The sequence below is a fragment of the Eubalaena glacialis genome, chromosome 9, assembly GCF_028564815.1.
Source record: "Eubalaena glacialis isolate mEubGla1 chromosome 9, mEubGla1.1.hap2.+ XY, whole genome shotgun sequence".
In the NCBI taxonomy this organism is placed as follows: domain Eukaryota; kingdom Metazoa; phylum Chordata; class Mammalia; order Artiodactyla; family Balaenidae; genus Eubalaena; species Eubalaena glacialis.
In genome coordinates, this window is record NC_083724.1 from 57,895,654 (window position 1) to 57,919,165 (window position 23,512).

General features: G+C 41.1%; 1 protein-coding gene and 1 pseudogene across 1 annotated transcript in view; one reads left to right on the forward strand and one right to left on the reverse strand.

Annotated features, from left to right (window-relative positions):
* Window positions 1–23,512, reverse strand: part of GLDC (glycine decarboxylase) — a 96,607-nt gene that overhangs the window by 26,689 nt on the left and 46,406 nt on the right. The window contains exons 12-17 of the mRNA XM_061200411.1: window positions 22,995–23,092; window positions 22,400–22,484; window positions 22,185–22,226; window positions 21,061–21,203; window positions 7,049–7,124; window positions 1,267–1,392 (exon numbers count right to left, since the gene is read on the reverse strand). Coding sequence (XP_061056394.1) covers window positions 1,267–1,392; window positions 7,049–7,124; window positions 21,061–21,203; window positions 22,185–22,226; window positions 22,400–22,484; window positions 22,995–23,092 — 570 coding nt within the window. The remainder of the gene's footprint in view (window positions 1–1,266; window positions 1,393–7,048; window positions 7,125–21,060; window positions 21,204–22,184; window positions 22,227–22,399; window positions 22,485–22,994; window positions 23,093–23,512) is intronic.
* Window positions 10,723–11,470, forward strand: LOC133098103 (DCN1-like protein 2; annotated as a pseudogene).

Here is a 23,512-nt window from a genome sequence, read left to right on the forward strand (position 1 = left end):
ATTACTCCCTTTGTAAATCATTCCAAAGAAATAACAAGATCCCTTCAGGATAGGTCTCCATTGTCAAAACCAAAAAACTGTTCAGAAGATTTCTGGGTATTTTGGGCTCAACTCTCTAAAGTGGTTTTCCTTTGGTTCAAATCATCTCAATAATTATTTCAGATCTTTTTGGTTCCAGACAAGTTGATTCTCACAGTTAATCTCTCTCTGCTCATCTTGCCATATCCACCCTTATCCCCTTTCCCTCCCATTCTACTGAAATTAGAATTCCCACTAGGAGTGTTCTGCTCTGATTAAAAAAAAACTCCATCGTTTTTCCTTTTGACAGAAGGCAAGCATATATAAAAGGCATGTTCCTGTTTTTTTGACCAGCAAGTCAGTGAACAGGCTCATGTGGAAATGAAAAAAAAAATTTTTAAGGTCATATCCTATTTTGGAGAGACTTAATAATTATAACTACTGGCCCAGAATATCTATCAGTAAAAACTTTATGGAGCTATGGAAGCAGGAGGGTGGATGGGAGAGGTGAGCAGCGTTGTGTGTTTTCATCTTCCCTTTGAGGTAGTTACATGAAGTTCTCAGTCTCCGTACCTAACAACCCCGACAAAACCACATTGCTATTCAAGTGATTTCCTTCCCTCTTAAGATGCAGCCTCCAGTCCACCAGTAGAAAGCAGATACGGTTGCTAGGCAACCTCTTCCTGGAGGTTGGGAGGTTGGGAGTGGGGATTGGTGCTGCAAGAAGGAAGATGGAATATTGCCTGAAATTCAGCAGGTAACGGCTGGGGCCATCACAAGCATCTGCAAAATCTACATTTATGTTTTAATTCCCAACACAAAGATTGAGAATACCAGTGACTGCCAGTTTGACTGTTAACGGGGGAAGGAGGGGAAGGTTGGGCAGAAGGAGGCAGGTAGATCCTGCAAGGAGTATCCTTACTACCACCATGAATAATTCATTCAGTTTCTTACACATGCACACATTAGATGATGGGATTTCAGTGTAAAGGACCTTCTCCCTGTTAGAGAAGGAAGAGGTAAAATAGACAGTGGTCAGCTTTATTCTGGACCAGAAATGTGACTCTTGCTTTTATTTTTCTTATAGAGTCGGCTAGGTTTTCTGATTTTATGCCATTCTCCCTAGACTCATTCAGAGGAGGAACTGCAGTCTTTTAATTAGAATGCAAAAGAAGATAAACCATCCCTGATCCCCACAACTTCTTTCCAACCCAGACCTCCCCCATCTGTTAAGTGGAAGATGAGTACCATAGCCTTGAGGTGAGCTGCATCGATATTCCCGTATTTATCCACCTCCACAGGCTGAATCTTCATGCCTGCCATGTGGGCACTTGCAGGATTGGTTCCATGTGCGGATTTTGGAATGAGGCAAACCTTAGGAATGGAATGAAAGGAAGGAAGGAGAGAAAAATCACCAGGCTATTCATAATGACAGAAAAGTCCTACAAAATACTTGGAGCATAAATTCAATAGGTGCCACATGCTCTATTTAAATTGACCAGTAGTGCCTTAAAGTTTATTACAATTTCATTATTACTGTATTGCAAAACAATGTCCAACAGGAGTTTACACTTGAATCCCCAAATACTGTTCCCTAAAGACTTTCAGAATATTAATACTCTCCTCCCTTAACCCAGCAACACCAAAAGCAGGCCTAGGCTTATTCTAACCTTGTCTCAGCTATAATATATAGAAAGCACCTTACAAGAACATGAGATTGGAAGTTAAACTCTAGGACTCAAATGCACACATCACAGCTCCAGTGCTCTGCTTGGCTCTACTGAGACCAGGAGAAGTAATAGCCGACATATTCCAAGGCCTCCCAGTGCCAACACACCAATGACTACTTCATTATTGGATGCTTACTCTGTGCAATGAATTGTTAGTTGCCATGAGAATCATAACTAAGCACAAACGCCGATCAGCCCCTGCCCTGTGCTCACACACTGCATTCACTGACAAGGCTGGCATCCGTATAAATAAATGTCTAGAAGGACTTCCCTGGAGGTCCAGTGGCTAAAACTCCGCGCTTCCAATGCAGGGGACGCGGGTTTGATCCCTGGTGGGGAACTAAGATCCCACATACCGGGCGGTGCGGTCAGATTAAAAATAAATAAATAAATAAATAAATAAAAGGACCCTTTAAACAGGGACTGCATCACCTCAACCTAGTCTCCTTGGCCAGTGGAAACATCTCCTCCTCCCTTATCTGAGGAAGCCGTTCCTCTCTTTCCAAAGCATCTTGTTGTTGTCAGTATAATTGGGGAAATAAAAATTCTTTAAAAAAAAATGTCTAGAGCCCACAGGTACCAAAGGAAATCAGAATAACGGGGTGCCACTTCAAGTTGAAGAGATCAAGAGAAAGTATTTCAAGAGCTAGAACCTAAGCCAGAGCTTAAAGATGTGTTGAATTCTTATGGAAGGCGGATGGTAGGCACAACGTTAAAATTCCCAGATTTAAATCATTTGCATTTCCTGCCCCCAAATCATGTGAACACAGGTGCTCTGTGTGATCTGATGGTGCCCCACTACAGGAAAGGGCCTCATGGAGTTCCCTCCAACAGAAAGCAACAAGAAGAAGCAATCTTGACCCTGAAAACAATCCTGTTTTTAATTTTTTTTAATCCCAGAACCAATACTGACACCCCTTAAAGAGAAATGGATGGGCATCATAAAAATAGGCTTATGAAGGGGATATTTAGCTTACAGCTGTTTCCTCAAAAACAGCAAAGCCATCTACTTAAGCAAAATGTATGTGACCCAAAGAGAACTACAAACAGAGGCAAACATGAAATTACTTTGTTGTTCTTCTGCAGACAGAAAGTTAGTGCCTCTTTTGAATGGTTACTGGTCTCATGCTTATTATGCTGTGTTGTCCTCAAATCCTTTTTCTTGTTTAAATGTTTCCCTTTTGTATTAAATTCTTTTCTTTAATTTCTCAGGACCAAAGCTGGAGTTATTTTTCCTTTCTCACAAGATATTTTTATTCTACCAAAGGATCTTTGGATAAAAGGATCCCTTCTGGGCAGAACACTGATCAAGGAAGGGAAAGGTGAATATTTAAAAATGAATATAAAATATTTGTTAAAGGCCTCAATGAAGAATTCATACCAGAGAAGTTATAAGGAAACAAAAACATCCAAGCTAAAAATGTCACTCATCTTGTGATACACTGAATAGCATCCAAATGTGTCCACATTCTAATCCCAGAGTCTATGAATGTGACTTCATATGGCAAAAGGGATTTTGCTGGTGTGATTAAATTAAGGATCTTGAGGTGAGAAATTGAGGATCTTGAGATGGGATCTTGAAATCTGGATTATAGGTTGGACCCTAAATGCATTCACAAGTGTTCTCATCATAAGGAGCCAGGGGAAGCTTTGACTACAGAGGAGGTAGAAGATGTGATAACTGAACAAGGGGTTGGAGTGATGGCAGGAAGGGGCCATGAGTCAAGGAATGTAGGAGGCCTCCAGAAACTAGGAAAGGCAAAGAAACAGATTCTCTCCTGGATCCTCCAGAAGGAACGAGCCCTGCCAACACACTGACTTTAGCCAAGTGAAACCAATTTCAGAGTTCTAGCCTCCATAACTATAAGAAAATAAATCTGTGTTGTTCTAAGTCACTAAGTTTGTAGTAATTCGTTACAGTAGCCATGGGAAACTAATACACATCCTGATATAAGGATTAGCAGGAAGAAAAGGTCTCAGTGGTTTTGTCAGGGATTTCTTGCTGTTAGACGTTTCTGATTTTCTATGTGGATCCTCACTTTAAAAATTGTGGCGTTGCAAAGGACTTGGAAATAACAGGACCCAGATTTGATATTTTATCAACATTAACCCTCTTTGGCACATTTATGCCAATTTAGGTGGATGCTGTGTTTTTCTAACCCCCCAATGCACCTGGTATAGACCCAACATAGCTAGCTCATCCTCAAAGACTTGCTGGGGGCTTCCCTGGTGGTGCAGTGGTTAAGAATCCATCTGCCAATGCAGGGGACACGGGTTCAAGCCCTGGTCTGGTAAGATCCCACATGACAACTAAGCCCACGAGCCACAACTACTGAAGCCCGTGTGCCACAACTACTGAAGCCTGCGCACCTAGAGCCTGTGCTCCGCAACAAGAGAAGCCACCGCAATGAGAAGCCCACTCACTGCAACGAAAAGTAGCCCCCGCTCGCGGCAACCAGAGAAAGCCAGCACACAGCAACGAAGACCCAATGCAGCCAAAAAACAAATGAATAAATAAATTAAATAAATCTATAAAAAAAAAAAAAGAAGACTTGCTGAATGAGTGACAGATTAAGGAGGAGGGCTCCTTTGCAAGGGAAATCAATTTCTTACCACAGGTAAAATCCAAAAACAAAAGGCCACTCCTTTGCCTCAGGCAGCTGAGAAAAGAAAAATACATATAGGTTTTGGGGGTGTTTTTGGTGGTGGGTTTTTTTTGGTTTTTGGGGGGTTTTTTGGTCAGTGTTTTCCCTTTGTATAGGAAATTCAGTCTCTGATCAACAAACCTGAGTTAGTATTTGACAGGCAAATTGAGTTAATAAATATAAAGTGTTTAGGACAGTGCCTGGCACAGAGTAATTTCTATATAAGTGTTTGTTAAATAATTTGTATTCTCTCAAGTTAAACTGGTAAATCAAGAACTTGGCCATTGCATTTTAGGAACCTCTGAAATTTAACCTAAGAGTAAATGTGAAAATAACTTCCAAAACAGCTTGAAATAAGAGAATCATCAGGAACCCAGGAGGTTCTGTAGCACATGACTTCCCCACATTCTTTTTTTTTTTTTTTTTTTCCAAAAGAAGGATATATTTTACTAGATTCCATTAGAGTCTGTTGTATGGAAGCAGCTGTCTTAGACATCTCTGATGTTGAAAAATCCTGATTATTTGAATAATAAGTCATTTTCTTTTTCTTTAACTAAAAAAGTCAGGTTTAATTAAAATCTTTAATCTGAAAAGGATGCCAACATTTCCAAACTTAAGAGTTCTGTATTTCTACAAGCTCAGTGACTGGGTAGCCTTCCCTGCCTCCCCTCACCCACCCCCCAAAATGCAGCATCCCACTCCTGTCTGTCCTTCAGTGGAATAACCTCTCCCAACATTTCAGTGATGGTAGTGTGAACAGTGGTGCCAGAAGAAAAGTCACACACAAGGGGACTGAGAGAGAAGGGAGGACTGGAAAAAACAAAGAAGGAAAAGGAGCTAAAAAGAATCCATGAGTCACAGAAGAACTCTGCCCAGGCCCAATCAAAACGTCTCTCATCCTTTTTCCTTGACCTTTCTGGTTTGGTCCCCAACTCCTAGACATTCACAGATAGCTCCGGGTGTCAGACTAAAGAGCAGGGAACCAAGGAGGGATGGGAAGTATCACAGAGTGGACAGCCCTGGGTTTTAGCTGGCCTTTTCTCGCTAGCTGCTCACTGGCCTTCCACAAGCACCACAGTGTAGATCTCGGCGGCCTCTCCATAAAGCAGGAGCGACATGAAGATGGTTACACAGGATGAATGGCTCCCTCCCCAGGAGTCCCAGACACCTCATGGTTAAAGAACATAACAATGGGGAGTTCCAGGGGCTACTGAGTACATGGAAGCCACGGAGGAAAAATAGAAAAAGCAACTTTAAATGTCAGTCATCTGGCATCCTCTCACTGGAGTCCCAGTGTTTCCTTTCTGACTCTATGACGGTGCTGAGATTCTGAGGTCCAAAGAACAACTGTAATTCCAAACTAACCCTTCCTTAGAAAGTTAAAGAATTCAACACCCAAGCGAAAAAAAAAAGTTGAAATATCAGGGACTGTGTCTGTCTTATTTATCGCTTGATCTCTCTCTGGACTGGCACACACAGTACCTTGCATGTGGCCAGTCTTCAATAACTTATTCAAGTAATAAATGTCCTGTTTTCCAAAAGGTCTTTGAAAATCAATTCTATTCCCCAACCAGGACGAAGGCCTGGGAAAACACACCTGTGTAATCAGGATGGATAAACAAGGGAAGGTGGGAGAAAATTTTTTTTCTCCCCTTTTGGGAAAGGGAAGTGAAATAGTATTTAAATTCTTCACTGCAAAATCCAGGCAACTGGCCATAAACAATCTTCCAGCTTTAATAAAACCAGGAATGGACTAAGATTGGACTACCACCCACTGCACCCCACTTATGTGGGCAGCCAGACCACCCCAGCACCTTTTTCTCTAACTCTCCTGGGCTGGGCAGACACTTCGACCTGATCCTGGCTCCTACCCACTGCTCCCTCTAACACCACCTCCACAGCTCATGAAGTTCAAGTTTAGCGTGGCCATCACCAAAATGAAGGTCCCAGGAACACAGACCTCCTTCAGCCACAATCCGAAGCCTGTGTTGTTAGGTCATCTGCTAAAGGCACTGCCTTTGGGGATTAGTGGAGGCCTGGCGAGCCCATTAGCACCTGCTGGCCGCACAAGGGCCCCCCAAAAGCAGTTTGGACCCTGGAGACTAGACTCTCGCCCAAAGCAAACAAAGAAGCAGAACCGTGAACTCTGCTCCATGTCCCATGTCTTCTTTTGTTGCTTAGAGCTGAGAATCACTTAATAGGGAATTTATTTATTCAATAAATATTTTCTGAGCATACATATGACAAGAACCGTGCTCAGGCACAGTAGGAGTTACAGAAGAATGAAAGCTCGGTCTCTGCCCTCTGTCCAGGGCTGAGCCAAGGAGGGAGGCTTGGAATGGCAACATTCCTGCCCCTTCCTCCCTTTGCTCCCTGCGGGGAGCAGGTCCACAGCCAACTGGCTGACTTTTACAGACTGGGTTTGAGAGAAAGCCTTTTATCTCCAAATGTTTTCCCTCAAAATGGTTCAGTGAAACGTCTTGGAGGCAAGGATCGTAATAGCCAGTTCATAGACATTTGTTTCTTGATTATATGTTTCCCCAGCTTCTTCCAAGAAGACTTGGAGGGAGTGTCCCACAGAATGAAAGGGACCCTAAAGCTGAACCTGCTGCCCTCCCCCCACCCCCCAGTGGTGAGCAAACGGTCCACACTCACTGTTCTGTGTCTCTCTCCTTTCCCGTCTAAGTAGGCTCGGATAGTGGCCAGCCCAGCGTATTCCCCCTGGGCTCCGCTGCAAAGACAGGAAGAAAAGGGTCAGAGCTTTATGCCTCTCTGCTTTCATTTACTCATTCAATATTCATCGGGCACAGGCTGTGTGTTCACCAACATGTGACACTAAAAGCTCACCTAGGACCCCTGCATGAGCCTAAAGTCTTGAACAACCACAACAGTACCTGGTCTGTGCACTAAAGCTTACCCATGCACCTAAAAAATTTTTTTTTATTATGGAAAATTCCAAAATTATAGAAAAGTAGAGAGAAGAATATAAGGAACCATCACATTATACCTATCACCCAGCTTTAAAAATGATCAGATTATGGTCAATCTTGTTTCCACCTATATCCTTCACTCTGAACTAGATTATTTTGAAGCAGAACTCAAGCATCACATCATTTCATCAATTCAATCTTCAATATGTATCTTTCAAAGATAAGAATTATTTTTAAAAGATAACTGTAGGGACTTCCCTGGTGGTCCAGTGGTTAAGACTCCACGCTTCCACTGCAGTGGGCACGGGTTTGATCCTGGTTGGGGAACTAAGATCCCGCATGCCGCATGGCGCGGCCAAAATAAATAAATAAATAAATAAAAACAAAAGATAATTATTACACCTAAAACAATGAACAATAATTTCTTAACATCACCAAATGTTTAGTCAATGATCAGATTACCCCAAAGGAACTGTACACTTTGAGTGTGGCACCATTCCTGACAGTCTCAGGGTTGGCTTTCCCAAGCCCTAATGATCATGGCTGCTAGAGGCTGGCCATCCCTGTTTCAGCAGTCCTTGAAGACACTACTTTTAGAGAACACTTAATGACTAACATTCCAGGGAGGGATGCTGAGTCAGTCATAAACTGTTACTTAATGTTCTCAGTACTCTCTGCAGGAAGGAAAGGAAGTGAGTAATAGGTTTTTTTAATCCCATTCAAAATGCATATTTCCTCCATTTCGCAAAATTACACCATCTTTTGACTCTGTGGAAGGCGCGGTGGTTTTGGCATTCATCGCTTCTGGTCACCCCGTAATATTGAGATCATACTCTAAAAAAGCACAAGGCTTAAGAATAAATTGGATAAACTGTTTAATTTCTAAACTAAAAGCTAAAATTTTGAGCATTGGAAAACATTTTTTGAGAGAACGCTGGGATGGAACCAGTTGGATTTGAAATATCTGCAAACTAGCATAGGGGCATTGATGGTTTGGTGTCAGGAGACGGCAGAATTGACGATTTAGGGCTCAGCATGAGAAAAAGACAGAGAACAGGGAAACATCTGGGTGTGCAGGGCGTAGAGCCTGGCTGGAGGAAAGGAAGGAAAGTGGTGATTTCCACAATGTGGGTGTCACAGAGCAACAGAAGAGACTAGATGAGTTAAGGAATAATAATAATAACAATAAGTATAAACTGCTCCATTAATTAAGCACTTCCTCTTTACCAGGCACTGTGCACTGAGTAAACACAGGTAAATGGGAAACATTGTTGTTGTCACCACCAAGCATTTTACATCATCTTATTGAATCCTCCTAATACCCCCACAAGATAGGTACCATTGTCTTCATTTTGCACATGAAGAAACTGAGTCAGAGTATTACATGCCCAACCGGCCAACAGTGACAGCCGGAGACATTGATACAAGTTGGCCTGTCTTAAGGGGCCTCGTGCTTTACTTGTAAGCAGTGAGGCTCCTCTGAGCACGCTGTGCTTCCCAAAGGATTGAGAGTCATGGGAGCAAACGCTGGCTTTCCTTCACAGAACCCTTGTCTGACTGACAGAACTAGGAGGTTTAGCTCCATGTAAAAGGCCTGTCCCCATAAGACCTGGGGCACCCATTTCCTCATCACCCACACTGAGTGAGCTTTGCCTCTCTCCTCTCTCTTCCAGGAAGGGAGGCAAACACTGGGCTTCTATTTTCCTGGCTTCTGAAAAACAAGTTCTAGCTCATTTGATGTTCTTTATTTTGAGAACAGGAAAATGAACATGCCATGTTTTAGCAAACCACTTACACCACTATTTACTTAGACTCTCTGTGTTCTCATCTCTGAAATGTGCATAATAATCGCACCCAACTCGAAGGGCAGATATGATAAGACATGAGATGATCCATGGTAAAGGGCTTTTCACAGTGCCTGGCACTAGGTAAACACTCATTAAGTACTGGCAACTATCATCACTATCATCAACATCATCATCATCATCAATATCAATCATCACCATCTTCAGGCAGCAACCCTCATCACTCTGTGACTCAGGATGGGCTGAGGATGGGCTACCACAGCATTTGAATGAGCACTTCCACATCCCTCAACCTCTATCACCCTCTCCTTTCCCTCCAACAAGCCAAATCCACCATTCTTCAACTGTCCCAACTCAAGTTCTGCCTCTTCTATAAAGCCTTCCGCAAAGTCACAAATCCAGTTCCTCACCATGGCCTACAAATCCCCCACATGATCTGTGACTTCCATCCACCTCTACACCCATGTCTTCTGCCATTCTCTCCTTGCTCACTATCCTCCAGCCACCCAAGCCTTCTTCCTTCCCTGAAACAGATCAAGCCAATGTCTGCCTTGGGGCTTTTCACTAAATGTTCCTTCTGCTTGGAAAGCTCCTCCTCTAGTTCTTCAAATATCTGGCTTCTTATCAGTATTTAGGCCCCAGCTCAAGTGTCACCTCCTCAGAGAGGCCTTCCCTGAAGGCAGAAATCTTATCTGTCTTTATCAACATTGTATTCTCTATGCCAAGAACACTGACATAGGGGGTGTTCAATAAATACTGATTGACTGACTGACTGAATTATTCTTTACCTCCTCCAAACTCACGTAGTATTTTACTTTACTCGTTCTTCTGATAATACCATCCTATTCATACACTGTACATTGAAATTATAGATCTCACATGTACTTCGTGTGCCTATTTTATCTCAATTAGGGTATAGGCTTTGAGAATAGGATCTTAGGTATTAGAGTTCTCTATACATTCACAGGGAATATATAGAATAGTACTCACAGGGAATATATAGAATAGTACTATGCATGGAGTAGCTCTGCAATAAATGTTTAGTCAATTTGTTCAAAATTGAGTTCTTCTCCAGTCCAGACAATCAACATTAATGTCATCCTTTCCCCCATGGAAAGGGACTTCAGCACATGGATTTTGTATTTCTCTCTGTGTTTTTGTCATGACTTCTACTCATCTTGTTTTGTTGGAAGACCAACCAAGGTGTTTAGGAGTGAAAGAAGAGACTGGAGCTAGGAGCCAGTAATCCAGGAGAAAGGCAACATGCTAAAGACTTGATCAGGAATGCTGGGTGTTTTCTGCCTTAGATATTCTTAAAAATCAGCCATGTTTCAACTCAAAAAAGTACAAAAGATATGTTCTAAATGCCACACAAGTCTTATTCCTGGGGTACTATGGAAATAAGGGGAATTATTAGTGCCACCTGTTGGTGGAAAAGTATTATGAAAAGTAACTGCTTATAAGCATAACCCAGACAGAACCCATCAGAAAAGTACTACCTGTGGAGGGGCAGCTAGGATAGTGGTCTTCTGACATCTATTTAAAATGAAGTGGCTAGTGGCCTGGACCTGCGGAGCCAGCCACAGTGAGGAGGATGCCAGTGAATGGGGAGCCTCAGACCCACTTAGAAGTGCCAGGTAGGCATAAGCTTAAACTGTCTGAGAAAAACAAGGCCCCCAGTCACGGCATTTACTCAGGCTGGTGAAAAAACTGCGACATATTGTACTGTTTAACACAGAATGAGTGAGAACTAGCAACTTCTTCCAAAACCCAGACTCATTCTACAAAGAATCCACACGAAATCCAGTAGACCAGACGAAGCTAGAACAACTGTATAGCAAGTACAATGATCCACAAGGTGAAAATAAATTGGAGTTGATGAGATTCAACAGTTTTGTAATGATTTAAACCTAGACCCTATTAGCGTCAGTGTGTCATCGTAAGTGTGGGATTTCAGGGCAGCTATTCAATGTGAATTTGGCAAAAAAATTAATTAAAGGGGGGGGTGGAATTTGAAGATGGCATGACAGAGCTAGAGTGATAGTTCAGCTCTTTTGCTAAGATTAGAACAAGAAGGACAAAATAAACTTCAAAGATTTTTATCATTTTACCTTTACCTTTGCTAAGAGCACTGAGCAAAGGTTAAGATTAAGAAATATTACAATTTAGTTCTATCTGGAAAGGTTAAATTTTTAGATCTTTGGAACAAATTTTTATTGGACTATCACACAAAATAAATCCCAAGGGACACTTGGAAACTTCCACTAGATTTTAGAAATATAACTGCAGATACATCTACCTATGATGAAGAAGGAACATGGATGGCCTGCTCCTACAGATGATTTTGCAGAATGATATGCATGGCCAATAGTCACAGGTGGAAAGCACAGCACTTTTTAAGCATACAATTTAAGCATAAGATTATAAGTGAATTGCATCCTATAAAGAAGGCATTTTGGTCAGTTACTGAGTACCTTTGTCACTGATTGCAGAAGTCATCCTCAACCAGTCATTAAATAACCTCTTTGTTCCACCTAAAGAATATAGTGGCTGACTTTATATACACCATAAGAAATTCTTCAGAAGTTGGCTGCTTGGGAATATTTGAAGATGGATTATTGTAGCTGCTGTTTTTAAGAGAAAGATTTCTGCACAGTATATATACTTACAAAAAAGTAACATAGAACCCATTTGCGTGACTGCAGAATACGCTACAATTCACGACTTAGTGTGAAACCCAGCAGTCACCAAAATTCCTGTTGAATTATACTATAAATTGAACTGAGAAAACAGTAGGATGTTTTATTTATACAAGTCAAAGTGGGATACTATATTTATACAAGTCAAAAGGTGTTAAAAATGTGCCCTAGGGACTTCCCTGGTGGCACAGTGGTTAAGAATCTGCCTGCCAATGCAGGGGACACGGGTTCGAGCCCTGGTCCGGGAAGATCCCACATGCCGCGGAGCAACTAAGCTCGTGCGCCACAACTACTGAGCCTGCGCTCTAGAGCCCGCGAGCCACAACTACAGAGCCCGCATGTCGCAACTACTGAAGCCCGCGCGCCTAGAGCCCATGCTCCACAGCAAGAGAAGCCACCACAATGAGAAGCCTGCGCACCACAACGAAGAGTAGCCCCCGCTCGCCACATCTAGAGAAAGCCCAAGCGCAGCAACGAAGACCCAACACAGCCAAAAATAAATTAATTAATTAATTAATTTAAAAAAAAATAGTGCCCTAAAGAAAATGATCATGTTATGGATCATAACATTTAAAATTTTGGGTGCTGGTAATTTAAGATTTATACAATTTTTTTGAACTATTAAGTATCGAGATTTACCAAATCTATTCTTGTTTTAATTTTCTCTAGATATTCTTCTGAAAATCATTCAGTAGTTTTTAACACACCATTGTAGTTCACACACTAATGGCCACATTTAGTGTGCAGTTTCAGAGAAGTTTTCTTTTAAGCTGTCTACAAGTCAGTGGGCCTATTTTATTTCTAATAATATCTGAACTTCTTCAGAAGTTTCCTATGATATGTTTTTAAAATTATTACATTTAAAAATACATTTTTCATGAAAAGGTTTTTTTGAGTGATAAACTGTAAATTTAAATACGAAGTGAATTGTTTCCCTTCAACCACCTATAATATCTATAATATCTAACATCTAGCCTATTGTAAAAACTATAACTTTAAAAAAAATTTTATTTATTTATTTTGGTTGCACTGGGTCTCAGTTGCAGCAGGCAGGCTCCTTAGTTGTGGCTCGCGGGCTCCTTAGTTGCACCTCACTGGCTCCTTAGTTGCACCTCACCAGCTCCTTAGTTGCGGCATGTGAACTCTTGGTTGCGGCATGCATGTGGGATCTAGTTTCCTGACCAGGGTTCAAACCCGGGCGCCCTGCATTGGGAACGTGGAGTCTCGACGACTGCGCCACCAGGGAAGTCCCAAAACTATAATATTTAGGAGCTAAAATATGCATCATTATCCAATAAAACCAAGATTTTTGTAGACATAAGATTATTTTAAAATTTATATGTAAAGGCAAAGTAACTGAAATAGCTTCATTTTGAAAAAGAAAAAAGTAAGAAGAATCAGTCTGATGCCAAGACTTATTATATAGTTACTGTAATAAATAGTGTATTATTAATGGAAGGATATACTTGTAGATCAATGGAATAGAATATAGAAACCAGAAATAAATTCACATATATAAACCCAACTGATTTTTGACAAAATTGCAAAAGTAATTCAATAGAGGAAAGACAGCCTTTTCAACAAATAATGCTGGAACAATTAGACTTCCATAGGTCAACCTAAGTCTCATACCTTATACAAAAACTATCTCAAAATAGATCATGGACTTAAATGTAAAACATAAAACGATAAAACTTTTAGGATTAAACAGAAGAAAATCTTTGAAATTTAGAGCTAGTCAAAGAGTTCTTTGACTTGAAATCAAAAGCACAATTCATAAAAGGAAAAATGGATAAATTGAACTTCATCATAGTTGAAAACTTTTGCTCTGCAAAAGACCCTGTTAAGAAGATGAAAAGACACGTTACAGATTGGGAGAAAATATCTGCAAACTACATATAAACAGTAAAAACAGTAACAAACAAACTACATAACAAACAGTAAAAAACAAAGGCAACTCAATTAGAAAATGGTGCTGTGATGATCAAACATGTGAATGTGCTTAGAAATAGAAAGGAAGAGTTACATTAGGATGTTGGAGATTTGCAGGTTCTCATTGTTGCTCTTTTCGTGGGTGTATATGTAGAAATGCTCAGCCTTTCAGTCCCCTTAAAAGGGGAATTTCCCCTTTTGTGTGAGTCTAGGGAAAGGCAGGGTCCTAAAACCCCCTATGGAAGCAGAAAGGGACCAGATATTCCCAATCACTACCCATGAACGAGGTGCTAGACATGTAACCCAGTCTCAACCTAACGGATACTCCAACCTGGGACTTCATGAATCTGGAGGGAGTGACCCTAGGAAAAGGGCAGTCACAGTGGTGGTGGTGATGCTTCCCCTGTAGTGACCTTGATTTGTTCTCTGCTGCCAACTTCCCTTGGGTCTTGCTCACTTTTGAAGCCCCATTCTCCAGCTTTTCCATCAATTCTGGGAAGCACCCAATATCTTCACCCTGTAAATTGCTTTTCTGCTTAAATTATGCCAACCCATCTTCTGTTGTTGCACCTAAGAACCTTTACTTAATGACGGTGTCATGGGGCGGGAGGGGATTACTAAATTCTCCTACAACACAGCATTTTAAAGTCACTCATTCCTAGGCAGGTCTAACAAAGAGATGGGGCCATCCTGGAGTTTCTCTTGCCCCTAATATCAAAGCCTTCCTTGATTTGCTGTCCCTTTTCAAGCAATTTTACCCTGAGTTCCTCTAGATCTTACTCTCATCTGTCTCATTGGGATATGCCACCTAATTTACAGATGAATTTAAAATTTGTATTATAAAAGTAATAAGTTTGTCTGATTTTTTTAAAATTCCATCAATGCAGAAGGGATGAAGCTTACAGTAAAAAAAAAAAAGAAAGCAACCCCCCCCCCAAATTCTTCCCACTCTTACTCCCCAGAAAGAAGCACTATTAATAATTTCTTGTGATACATAATGTTTTGATGTTGGACATTCTAATGCCAAACTGTCCTCATCCAAACCCTTCTTTACTTTAAAAATACCACCAACGAGTGGTTAGGAACAAAAATGATCCAAGTGAAATGTTAGCTAAGAAACTGACATATGGTAAAACTAATCACAGTAAAATGATCAACAAAACAGCCAGCGTGTCAAAAATGACCTGAATCAGTGCATGGCAACCTCAGAGGACCACTCTCAAGAAAACAAGGTAGAATTAGTGCTGACTCCTATCTTACAGACAGGATAAACATGATATGCTTCCATATCTTAGAAGCAATTCAAATTCAATCAAACTCTTTGTTGCATAACTCAAATATTCCAAACACTACCTAGATCTCTGCTTCTAGTAGCTTAAAATAACACCCCCTCAACATGTTCTTACCAACCTGTATCTAATTTGACATAAGCTAAATTCTATGCTTAACCTTTGAATTCTGGGCAAAAAACATCTGGATGGATCCAGCCACTCTAACCTTTCTGATATCTCAAGAGCACCTTAAAGCAGTGGTTTTCAAACTCAAAATCCCCAAATATCAGCATCACCCGGGGACTTGTTAGAAATATAAATGCTTGGCTTGCACCCCAGGAGTACTGAATCAGAAATTCTGTGGGTACAGCCCAATGTGAGAACCACTTCTCCAAAGCCTTACAAACTGCAAAAATCCAAATATACTCTTGAGAGTCAAGAAAGTTGGGGAAGGGGAGATCCTTCTCATTGCTTTATATTTCCCCAAAAGTGGCTCTTTTCATCCTTCACCCTTCTTTCTCTTCCTGGCACTCTGAGTGTCTCCTTGGGAAATCAGTCACTCATCAGAGAGGGTCTCTAATATCTGGTTTCTCAGAGCTCTCTGTAAGGGAGGGCTCTGAAGCTGCACTAGGCCCAGTAGGAAAGCGAATCAGAAGTTATCAATGAGGTAAGTCTACTCAATGACACTGACCATGAGCTCAGGAAAGAAGGGGAGGGACATGGCCAATATCAGGGGTTTGACTCTCTTTGTTGTAAACAATGTGATCTGCACATGACAGTCATGACTTGGCCTGCAAAGGCCAGTTTTAAAGTTCACTCCACTGGAAGATATTAGTCATAACTAAACCTCCCTCTTTGGTGTTCCTCCAGGTCAACACACTTTGCAACCCAGTGATGCACATTAGTATCACCTGAGGAGCTTTTTAAAAATGCTGTGATGCCTGGGTACTGCCCCTGGAGGAGATTCCGATGTAGCTAGTTTGCGCGGTGGGGAGGCCATGGTATACCTCAAAGGCTCCCCAGGAATTCTAATATGCAGCCAGGACTGAGAACCCCTGCAGGCCGTGGTTTTCACAGTGTGGTAGCCAAACCAGCACCACCTCATCCCCCAGGATTATATTAGAAATACAAATTCTCAGGCCTCAATCCAGACTCATTAAATCAGAAACTCTGGCGGTGGGACTTAGCAATTTCACAAGCCCTACAGGTGATTCTCATGCACAATAAAGTTTGAGAGTCATTGATTGCGCCCTGTTCACACCTCATTTAAGAACCTTACCAGGAGGAGATTCCAGGAAAGCAACCGCTAGCTCTATCTACACTCAAGATCACAGTTTGCAGTTTTTAAAGACAAAAACAACTCCCTCACTTTTATAAGCCAAGTGAGCTAATAATAATTCCAGCTTGTCTTTCATTTTAGATATCCGTGGAAGGTGTTAAATGCTGTTTCTGTCTGCCTTAAACATTATATCATAATTCTAACCTAGCAATTCCTAGAGTGTATTTGTGTGCTGCTGAATGATTTTAAGAGTGTCACAGGGATATGGGGAACAAGCCGAAGCAAGCTGCACTGGGCACAGTAGGAAATGGAAAGGTAATTAAATATTATCTGGCTATGTTCTCCACTAAGCTGGAAATGCTCTCCGTGTTTATAGATTGAGCAAATAAGAGAAATGGGGACAAGTTTCTTGACATTTTTGTTTCAAGTCCTTTAAACAACGTTGGGATCTAACTGTCCCAGGAAATAGACCAAGTGAAGGCTTGGCTATATGAACCAAAGATTTCACGCCACAGTTTTTGGTTACAAAATCCTTTGTCATCCATATTTATCAGCCATCCCTCAATTAAATCTCAGATCAATAAGGTAGTGTTCCCTTTCTTGCTGTATAGGAGAGAAACCTACATCACAACTAGGGAGGAAGCCACATGACAGAGCTCTGGAGGCCTCACATATCCTGGGTGCTAGCTAACCTCTCCTTTGAGCTGCTGATTTCCCCTCAGAAAAAAGTGCACTGAAGACAAAGGCCCTGTGGCAGTCTCTATCTAGGCGGGAACTATTAGAGAAAGAGAGAAAGAATAAAAACCCTCTGTGGGCATAACATAAAACTGCTCTGGACTGGAAGATATTATGTGAGGGCCCAGCAGCACAGACGAGACGGAGCCATCAGGAAAACAGGCAGAAACACTCAGGTTTATGCCTGAAAATTGCAGTTTTCCTACTTAGGCATTTTAGAACCAGAGAGTTGTATTTCGAGTCCACTTGATGTTAAATATTACTCTATTCTACAGAGTTTGGCTCTTTTGCCCTTTGTTGCAAACCTTCCTCACTTTGAGTACGGCTTTGCTACAAAGGAAGACCAGTGGTTTGCCTCAACCCCAAGGCAAGTTCAAAGCCAACTTCATTATGCTATCAGCTGATGGCCAAACCCCCTGAGATCAGGAGAGTCAGGGTGGAAATGAATCTGTAAGCATCTTATCAAGAATTTCATTGATTCATAATATGCACGTTCCCCACAATAAAAGTAACTTATTTTTGGATTGTATTAAAATAACATATATCGTGGTTAAAAAACGTTTTTATAAACTAAAATAGCGTAAGGACAAAAAGTAAAAATCACTTGAAATTCTACCACCTTGAGATAACTATTTCGGTGTCCATCCTTTGATTCTCTTTCCATCTATGCCTCTGCATAGATCTGTAAAACAGTATGGCAGTTCCTTAAAAAATTAAACAGAATTACCATATAGTCAACAATTTCATGTCTGGCTATACACCCAAAAGAACTGAAGGCAGGGACTCAAACAGGTATTTGTACACCAACACTCATAGCAGCATTATTCCTTATAACCAAAAGGTTGAAACAACCCATATGTCCATTGATGGAAGAATGGATAAACAAAATGTGGTACATACATACAATGGAATATTTTAAAAGGAGGGAAATGCTGACATGTCACAACATGGATGAACCCTGAATACATTATGCTAAGTGAAATAAGCCAGACACAAAAGGACAAATATTGTATGATTCCATTTATGTGCTGTACGTAGAGTGGTCAAGTTAATAGTGACAGAAAGTAGAATCACGGTTGCCAGGCGCTGGGGTAAGGGGTAAATGAGGAAATATTGTTTAATGAGTACAGAGCTTCGATTTGGGAAGATAAAAAAGTTCTGGAGCTAGACAGAGTTGATGGTTGTACAATGATGTGAATGTAATGCATGCCATTGAACTGGACAGTTAAAAATGGTTAAAATAGTAAATTTTATATTATGTATATTTTACCACAATAAAAAATTAAGTTATAAAATATTACTAACGCTACTTCCTAAAAATTATGCCATAGTTATCTTTTAAATACCATGCAGTAACAAAAAAGGAAGGGAAATATATTTAGATTCCAAAGTTTTGGTGACTGGACTCTAGAACTCTATAGACACACTGACCAGTTCCAACTTGTCAGGTATAAATAAAAACACCAGGAAATGGTCCCTTGATAAAAGAGGTTACTACACCCTCTATTTTATGAGTATAACTTCAGTGGCTGACATGGTACACTAAATTCTTTTTCTGTGCAGAGTAGTCAAGAAAACTTGTGTTTCTTCTTACAATAACTATAAAGCCTACATTGGTCCCTTAGATTTCAGTGGACACTAGCCAGCATTAAATCATGACTAATTAACCAGTAAGTAGTTAGCCTTGTGGTAGACTGACTCTGAGACCTGGAATATAGAATTATAAGACCTGGGATTTATAATCCACCTATGGAGAAAAGATTACCACAAATAAACCAAGATGGAGGTTATGAAGAGCTAAAACTAAAGTCACTCACATAGAATATGTGGTGCATCCCTTCCTCTTTTCCCAAATTAGACATCAAATTTCCTTACTCACTGGAAGCATAGCCCCTGTATTTTCCCAACAAAGAGTAAGGTATTTCCCTATCTGTCATAGCAGCCTCTGCTCAGGACCAGAAATATCCCTCTACTAAGCCTCAACACAGCCTCTGTAACACTCAAGTCAGCTCTTGGAAATGGGTGGTATATCTGGGAATCTCTGGAGCTGGAGAAGGCATCACTGCCAGGAGGTACAAAATGATAAAGATTTCTTTCCCTCCTCCAAGACTGGGATAGAGAATGGAGCCTCGCTGACAATCATGCAAATGAGGAGAGTAAGACAGAGAAAGAGCATTAGATAAACTGAGGAGAACAGAGAAACTTCTAAGATGATGGTTTTCAACCTTGGCTGCAAGCTGGAATTACCCGGGGAGCCTTAAAGATATACCCATGCCTGCATCCTTCCCTCAACCTAGTCTTTCCCCATCGAGATTATTATTCCATCTGGGATTGTGATCTGGACATCAGGATTAGTTATAGACTCACCATGTGAGTCTAATTTCCAGGCCTGGGAACCACTGCTTTATGGGAAGGAGAGCTTCTTCATCCTTCAGTCAGTCTTCTGGAGACCCTGCCTGGGACCTCAATTTACTGCAAGAGCTAATGACTTTAAAAAAAAAAAGAGCTAATGACTTTAAAAAGTTAAAATGGTCTTGAAAAATTGCTCTCCAGTACAATACAGAAGATGTGATCATATTCCATCACTAGAGGGCAGTTTCTTCATTGTCAACACTTAATTAAGGTATTATTGCCTCAGGTTAATTTACTCAGGTTCCTCCCTTAATTAAAAAAAAAAAAAAGCAAAGCTGCATGATGACATTTTAATGAAGGTATACTACAGCCTGACTTTCATAAATGTCAATTCCTTCCTATTTATGAAATGAGAGTTTGAGAGACTAATATTAAAAAAGCTCTGTGTCCTTTCATCTGTCACATGCCCTCTTCCTAAAGGGTTTGTACTGTATGGGGTATATTGTTTTCACAAAGTGTATGGCTTTGCTGTGTTACCTATGTTTCCAAACAGGAGGTAGGGCTTGATAGTAACTGATTAAGATCTGATTACTTTCTGTCTCAGAAAATGAGACAATAAATGTCTCAGTTTTAAAAATCCTTTGATTTTTGTATCTTGAAATAGAAATCTGGCATTTCTAACAAGCTTCTAGGTGCTGCCAATGCTGAGACTGCTGGTGGAGAACCACACTGAGCAGTGGGAGGTAGAGAACCTCGGGGCACGTACCAGACTCCTCCTCTGAAGGTATCCCCAGATGTTAATTCACATGCTGACGACATGTCTGTCTGTCTGTCTATCTATTCCCATGAAGACAGAAAGATCACAAATCCAGTGGATCCAGGTTGACTATACTACATCAGAATCACTTGGTTGCTTCGTAAAAACAAAGACTTTTAGTCTCAACCCCTGGAGATCAGTACTTCTGGAGTGGGGCCCAGGAATTTATATTTTTTTAACAAGTACCCAGGAGATGCTGCAAGAGCCCTTTGCTTTTGAAAATCACTGTTGCTCAAATGTTTTTACTTTACAGACAGAGACCGAGGACAGAAAAGAGGAAGGGAACTTTCAAAGTTAGTGACAGAACAAACTAGGATCCGGACTCTCCTGGCCTTACTAGATTGAGGCATTACTGCTTATAAGGAGTTAACACGTGTGCTTGATTCTGATTCTTACACTATAAGATGGATGTAGTAACTAGCTTCCAAAGATGGCCTGCAATGAACCAGGACTCTTGACATTCACACCCACATGTTGTCCCCTTCCCACTTTCAATCTGGGCTGGCCCTGAAACTTGCTGTGACAGATAGAATGCTCTGGAAGTGATGTTGTGTAACTCCAGAGGCTGAGCCTTAAGAAGTTTGCAGCGTCCACGTCCTTCCATCTTGGAACACTCCACTTTGAACCCAGACCCAATTCTGTGACGGAGCTCAAGCAACCACTGGAGAGGTCCACATGGAGAAGAACCAAGGCCCAGGTCAACACCCTTAACTGAGTTCCCAGACAACAGCCATCACTACCTTCCCAGTTATGTGAATGAGGCCACTTTGGACCTTCTAGTCATCCATCCCAGTGGGTATTATACTACAAGAGATAACTGAAAAGACAGAAGAAGAAATCCCCTTACCTGTTAGGCTGGAAAGAGATTCGGTCATAGCCCGTGAGTTCACACAAATCCTTCTCAAGTTCTCGAAAAAGCTGCTGGTACCCTTGAGCTTGGTCCAGAGGCACAAAGGGGTGGATGTTTGCAAATTCTTTCCATGTGATAGGCTAAAGAGCAAGAAGGGAGGAAACATACACATATGTACATATTGTAATAGTAATAACAAGACTGACTTTAATAATGATGATGATGATAGCAACAGCTAACACAAAGAGTGCTTACTATGTGCCAGGCACTGTTCTAAGCACTTTACATACATTCATTCATTTAACTCTTACCACAATCTTATGGGGTAAGTACTATTACTGCCTTCATTTTACAAGTGGGTCACAGAGGCCCAGAAAGGGAACTTATACAAAAGTATAACCATTTCCTATTTTTTCAGGAACAAAAAGGCCCCTGAATAGATTTATATCCATGAAACCCAATGAGTTGTTTCAGGCATGGTTTATTCAAGCTCTTACATAGCACATATATCATTCTTTTTTCATGAAGCAGAACAAAACACCAACATAAAAGCAAATGGGGAAAATCCTCCTATTAGAATATAAAATGATTTTCTTTGCCTGATGTGATTTGTCGTATCAGACTAATCCTATGGAAAAAAGGAAACATCCTAGCCTAGTAGAGATACTTACCAAACACCATAGCAGGGGACACAAATCTTCTGTTGATACAAGAAACAAATTAAAACCTCAAATCTCTACCTTTCTGGCACTGAGAAAGGATTTCTAGAAAGAAGGCTTACGGTTCTTAATTCTATCTGAGCTTAACAACTACAAATTGATAAAAGCTTTCAACATGGCAGGTTTAAAAGGGTGGTGGGGGGAGTTGGGGAAGGTAGGAAGACATAAACACTGTATGTTTAATTATTTTAATATTTAAAAATAATTTCACCCATAAATTTAAATGATCAGGTTGTGATAAAGTTAGGGTTTCTGCCAAGATTGCTGAAGAGCAAGGTAAAGGATTACTAAAGCAGTTATTAAATCACAGCCCCAGCAGCAGCTTTCTCTAGTTATCTGCTTATGTATAAGCCAAGACACTGCCTCTGCTAAGTTCCCTTTTAATAGAAGTGACCTACTTACTGTGAGTTCAGATGAACTGTTGAGCTTCATGGTACAGGACCCCTTTAAGAAGCACAGCCAAAGCGTATTACGTTAGTGACATCCTATGGTCTATCTGATCGGCCCTCCCATCTCCCCGAATGGTCACCCATTCATCCCTCTTGCAGCATATTAGATGTGACCCAAAGAGGTCGGATCAGGGTAGGGTGGGAAATGGAAATAAAGGCAATAATTACCAGTGGAATCATGCTATGAACAAGGGAAATGTCTTTGTTTTCCAATCTCTTCATATATCGGACAATATTTGTTTCTGAGTGATAGCTGTGAACATAAAACACATGGTTTAGGTCAATATAGTTAGGTAAGAGCCCATACACATCCTTCTAAAAGGTAAGACACACTGACATCTACCTTCAACATACAGATCAAATTAGGCCATGGACAACATGCCAACAAAGCATCAGAGGGAAGGGCGTGTACCCCCCATGAAGCTCAGAGGATGCCCTAGGACAAGAAGCTGCCTGTGGGCGTGAGAGGAAGAGTTGGAAAGAAGAGGATGTTGAGTTCCTGGGTATGATCTTCAGCCTGGCGACTATGCATCAAAACTCCCATCTTCTTGAGAGTAGAATTAGGGGTTATAGTGTCAAGGGAGCACAGCCACCAGGAAATAAGGTGTGCTTTGCCCAGGTTAGAATTGGGATTTAGTAGTGAGTCAGGCTGAGCCACAATAAACCAGGCCATGTCATAGTCAGAATGCCATAGTAGAAGCCACTCTCTACCGTGCTCCCAAGCCACAGCACACAATGCAGTAGTCACACAAACTACACAAACCTGTTGAACACTTGATGTGTGAGGAATGGACTAGTTCTCTTGAAGGCAGTCCCTAGAATACCTCTCCGTTCCTCACCCATGCTTTCAGCAACCAGCTCCTGCATGGAGAGACCAAAGAAACTGAAGGGCAGGAAGCATGCCTGGAACCACATGTGAAGAAGGCTTCCATTCAGCGTGTATTCTGACAGAGCACCAGAAATTCCCTACCATCCAACCGCCCACCTCCCTGACCACCCACCCCAGGGATATCTGGCACAGTGCAATGACAGATGTCAGGGGTCATGCATTGTGGCAATTCTCCAAAACACTGTTTTTAAGTTCTGTTGAACTTAGCCACAGTGAACAAAGAAAAGTGAACAATTTTTACTGCCAAAGAAAAAAAAGTTGACATCCCCTGCATGTTCCTTGAATAATGAAGCAAGTTCCAGTAAACTATTTTAAAGGGCTATCTAAAAAGTGACGACCATGATAACACTCAAGTAAAGATTCTCACTTGACATTGCTCTTTTATCTTTGAG